Source organism: Aulonocara sp. 'chitande type north' Nkhata Bay, linkage group LG14, assembly GCF_057382095.1.
Source record: "Aulonocara sp. 'chitande type north' Nkhata Bay isolate Kocher_YH1m ecotype deep benthic linkage group LG14, A_spYH_male_GT1.1, whole genome shotgun sequence".
In the NCBI taxonomy this organism is placed as follows: Eukaryota; Metazoa; Chordata; class Actinopteri; order Cichliformes; family Cichlidae; genus Aulonocara; species Aulonocara sp. 'chitande type north' Nkhata Bay.
In genome coordinates this window covers 42,102,429-42,107,428 of record NC_141357.1, presented here as the reverse complement: position 1 = coordinate 42,107,428, position 5,000 = coordinate 42,102,429, and the positions used below count along the sequence as shown (strand labels likewise).

General features: G+C 50.7%; 1 protein-coding gene across 2 annotated transcripts in view; it reads right to left on the bottom strand.

Moving 5' to 3' along the window:
* ece2b (endothelin converting enzyme 2b) overlaps positions 1-2,202 on the bottom strand; it is a 32,960-nt gene extending 30,758 nt beyond the window's left edge. For both annotated transcript variants that reach the window (XM_086262662.1, XM_086262664.1), the window contains exon 1: positions 1,915-2,202. In XM_086262662.1, the coding sequence (XP_086118788.1) occupies positions 1,915-1,947 (33 nt within the window). In that variant the 5' untranslated portion in view covers positions 1,948-2,202. The remainder of the gene's footprint in view (positions 1-1,914) is intronic.
* Between the last annotated feature and the right edge of the window lie 2,798 nt (positions 2,203-5,000).

Genomic DNA, 5,000 nt, shown 5'->3' with positions numbered 1-5,000 from the left:
GACCTCTGACATCACATGTCCAGTACAACGTTCTCTGACGTCCAATCACCTGCTCTGTAGGTATAATTGTGGGGTCTGCACAGACCTGTATTTAGTTGCTATCATCTCTTCATGAACTTTTCCACTCCAAGTGAATCTGCAGTGGAAAAGTGACCTCAATAAAAACCACTGAGGGCTTTCTTCCCCTGAGCTCGCCCCTCAGCCAGTCTGTGCATCAGCCTATTTCAGTCTGAGATCCTTGCAGTCGCCAAACCGGACGGCCAACAAGCGATGCTTTGTTTTCCAGACTTTCCACAACTTCCTCTAAACTTTGATAAACACTTCCGGGAGAGATTTTCCTTCCAGGGACTCGCCCATTTAAACTCAATTAAGCTGAATAATAATCTTTTAATTCCAGGAAACTATTGATACGTTGCATTCATGACTGCAGACACAGCTCACGTGTTCATTCTCTGTGAGACAAACTGCAGAGTGCAAACTCGCGGAGCTGCAAAACAAAGTGTTCCTGTTTGCGTCACACTGCAGGGAGTCACTTTCAGGGGGCTCGGCTTGTTTGGTGTTCGGCTCTCTCGGCTCAAGTCTCTCAGCGTGTGACTCCTCGACCAGTGTATCGGTTACTGTCTGAAGCAGTCAGCATCAGAATGGCTGCTGCTCGTACCTGTGCAGGGCTCAGCTGTCATCACAGCACTGCTGGGTATTTAAGGTCCAGCCCAAAACTTCCTGTTGTGCGAGTCCTGCGAGCCCGCCGTGGGTCACACTCCCACTATGCAGACACATTGTTAAATAGCTAATAAGAAGCTAAATCACTGTCAGACAGCAGCTGCTGGTTTTACACACAGTTAAAGCACAACACCTCAAACAGACTCACACCTCAGATATCCTCACATTCGCACACGTGTGTCTGCGTTCCTGACAAATCACATCACTGCAAAGGTGAGTATCAGATCTGGAGTACCACAAGGCACCCGATGAGGACCTCTGACTCTTAGTTGTTTTATTTATGTGCAGCTGCTCCCACTTCCACCCACACCCTGATGACACTGACTTATCTTTGCATCCTGCCAGCAGACCCCAGTCACCCACGCAAACCCAGCAGCACAGATAACAGAGCGGTGTCCTCTGGGAGCAGGCGGCCTGCTGTACACTCGCTTCACTTTATTTCAGAGAAAACTGATTTTGGTCTGTACAGTTAATGTCCTGCTTCGTAACACCTGTACAGGGTGAAGTTAATGTTTAAACTCTACGTTAAGAAGGGCGTGGCCTCTTTGACAGCTGCTTGGTGATACAGGTAGCTGCTGGGCTTCACCCTGGGTAACAGGAGTCCCTGGAATACTGTGTGCTACTGAGTTACAGGTATCGATGTGTGTGTGTGTGTGTGTGTGTGTGTGTGTGTGTGAGATGCTCCAATACGGTCTTATCCAAATATGGTCACTTCTGGCACCATGAAAACCAACACAGCCATGGCCAAAACACCAGAGACCAGTGGGTGGTGTCATGCAGCTCCATCTTTACTATCAAAGTGTGCAGGAGCAGATCTACCTGCAGCCACAAGCTAACTGTCCACCTCAGCTCCGCGAGGTGAGGAGAAGAAGAAGAGTGTTTTTGTCTGTTCTTCTTCTGTGGTTATAAACAAACCTACACCATTGGGATCAGTGTGTGTGTGTGTGTGTGTGTGTGTGTGTGTTTACAAACCTGTTGCGTCACACTCATTTCTGATCAGGCTGTTTGATCCGTGACGTCACTGTCAGGTCAGCCCTGATTTCAGGCCTGCCAGTGTTCCTGCTCACGCGCACGCACACGCACGCGTGCACACACACCGACGACAGTGACTGACAGGTGATCAGCATCACAGAGAACACGCGTGGGCTGCGAGTGTCACGCGTCCGGGCGCGCTGTGTGTGTGTGCGTACTCACGGTGTTCCGGAGGTCCTGCAGCGCTACGCTCATCCTGGAGCTCCGTCCCCGAAATCAGAGCGCTACCGACGACCGCTCCGCCGGCCCATCCTCCCGGGTGTCCGTCCGTCTGTGCCGCGCTCTGGCCGTCTGTGTGTGTGTGTCGTCCCGGTGTCCTTTTGTCTGTGTGCAGCAGGAGCAGCAGGAGGAGGATCGGGAGGTTTTTCGGTTTTCTCCGCTTCTCTCTCTCTCTCCCTCTCTCTCCTCAGACCCCGCCCAACATCCAACCGGCCTCTTCCTCTCACAAACAAACACACCCCGAGACACACAGGGACTGACGTCACTCACACGGCCCTACGTCACCTCCTCCAGCTCCTCGTCGCTCTGTGGCTGCGGTAAGTTCCGCACTGAGTTTTTTGTGAATTCCCCACGCGTGGCCTCATTCACCCCCTGTGGGGCGAAAATCCGCCGCTGTTAGCCCTCCTCCTCCCTTAATATTACACTTTCATTTCTTCCTCCAACTCCCAGAATCCACGGCGGCAGTGACTCCTGTGACCGCAGAGCTTCAGCCTCCACGACCCTGAAGGTTTAACCTTACCGCGCGCACATCACGGCACGGTCACCGGCATCCGTGATGACGTTACTCAGATCAAACCGAACAAAGTAAAAACTCTAAAAAATGTACTTGTTACAAACACAGAAGCAGCTGACCTGCACATCTGTGCACATCTGCTCACATCTGCTCACAGAGCACACGTGCTCTCTGCTCATGTTGTCTTCACGCTGAATCATTTTTTAAGAACTTATTTTAACTGCACTCAACAAACAACCCTCCCAAACATCAAGGACCAGACTGCAGCGTATTTCTTCACATCAATATACGGCCGCTAGTGGCCCGCAGGCCGCGAGTTTGAGACCCTGCTCTAAGGGTGTATAATGTAAACAGAATTGGTCCTAGCACTGAACCCTGTGGAACTCCACAATCAACCTCAGCGTGTGAAGAGGACTCTCCATTTATATAGACACACACACACACACTGAGACATATACTAAGTGTATTTTTAGGAGTATTCTGTATACTATTTTAAGTCTTTATTCTGATCATTTACAAAAGTCAACGATGCTCATAAAACCGAAACACTTGTTTAAAATGTAAACAAGCTGAAAACGAACACATCATAACGTCACGGCGTTCGCTGGTTCTGATCTGCTGCTCTCAGCTCAGTTTATCCTTCACACCGGGAACTGGACACACGCGAAGCCGCGAATGTGATCCATCGTTTTCCAGGAAGGGAAGTGTTCTTTATCACCTCAGGGCCACCGTACTACACCACCCTTAAACCACTCTCTGTATCTCTATGAGTAGATGTGTAGTTAATGGTCAGTGTGAGAGCTGAACGCCGAGGACTCCATCAGCCTCACAGGACAGGCGTAGAAACCGCCTCTGTCAGTGCGCCCCAGGGCGGCTGTGGCTACACTGTAGCTGCCATCACCAGTGTGTGAATGTGTGTGAATGGGTGGATGATTGTGTGTAGTGTAAAGCACTTTGGGGTCCTTAGGACCAAGTAAAAGCGCTTTACAAATACAGACCATTTACAGACAGACCAAATCAATGAACTGTTTATTGCTCTTCCTGCTCTCAACGGCCCTTTGGGGGACGCTCACATGCACGAACCACGAGTCAGTGAGAGCTTTCATAACGGTCTGAATTTATCTGTCCAGCAAACTTCAATCCAGGGGATTTTCCTCTGAGGACGCTCCAGCACGCTTCACTGCTTTGTGTCCAGGTACACAAACCTCAGAAATCTCCAAAGCTCAGACAGAACAACGTGTAACAACAGTAACAACGTGTTTGAGACAGAGGATGGAGGGAGGGGCTGCACGAGCATAAGACAAAGAAGGATTATTCTGAGCAGTGAATCATGCAGAACTCATCCTCTTTAACTTTATCCAATCAAAATGTCGGCCGAGGGAATGAAAGGATCAAGAAGATGAAACGAGCGTTTATAAAGACGACTGCGCTGCATGTGAGCTGACGCTGTCACCTGGAGCAGGTGGGCGGGGTCAGACGGGTTGAGCAGGTTCTCCCACATCACGGCTCACAGGAGGCACAAACCAGGAACCGGCTGGACTGGATCAGCAGGAGGAGGAAGTGCTCAGATTTCAGCATCAAAATAAAATTTCACCTGGGAGCAGGCCACATTATTAGGTACACCTGGAGCTCAGACAGGTTCTTCTTTTTTCAGTGACTCACGCTGTCACCTGTGTCTGTGTCACACCTGCTTCCTCATTAAACTGTGGAGATGAAGTCAAAGTTATCCAGCAGCTCCCCCTGCTGGCCACAGACACACAGTACGAGCAGCAGTTCTTCAGCCTCTGTGAGCTACTCGCCCGTGACGTCACGTGGAGGAGCGTCGCACAGCTCCCTTCTTTTCCTTGTTTGCCAGACGCCTCTCTAATGGAGGCTGTTCTCTTTCTAAAGTGTTGACGTGTTTCTGTCAGATGATAGTGAACGGTCTGTCCAGCAGGACGTGCTCCACCAGGTGGCAGCACATCATCAATCCTCCAGGCGTCGCTGCTGTTCTCACAGAGCTGAGCGAGCACCTCTTCTGTCACACACACACCCTCTGCATGTCCTCCTTCACTGCGTTCATCAGCCTCTGAGCTCGTCGTCTTCTCCTCCAGCCTGGCAGCTCCATCATATCCACTCTCCCTCCCTTGAATCCTCATTTGTTCCTGTTCATTTTGTCATTCTGTCTTGTGTTATTTGTGTTGCTGGCTCCAAAGCAAACTGCCCCTCTGTGGATGATAAAGTGTTCCTCTGCACACCTCCTCTGACAGACTGTGGCGTCTAACACCTTCAGCTGGGCCTCCTCCTCCTCCATGCATCGCAGCAGGTCTCACCGCCGTCTTTAAACCTTCCCTTTACCTCTTGCTGCTCTCCTTCAGCCACCACCCATGACACCTGTCTCCACCCACTCCACCCTGCCTGCTCTCTCATCTTCACCTGTCTCAGGTACCGTCCACGGCTTTAAGGTTGACCCCAGCTATTTAAGCTCATCCACCTTCACTACCTCTCCTCCTGTCTGTGTCTCCACTGGGTTTGT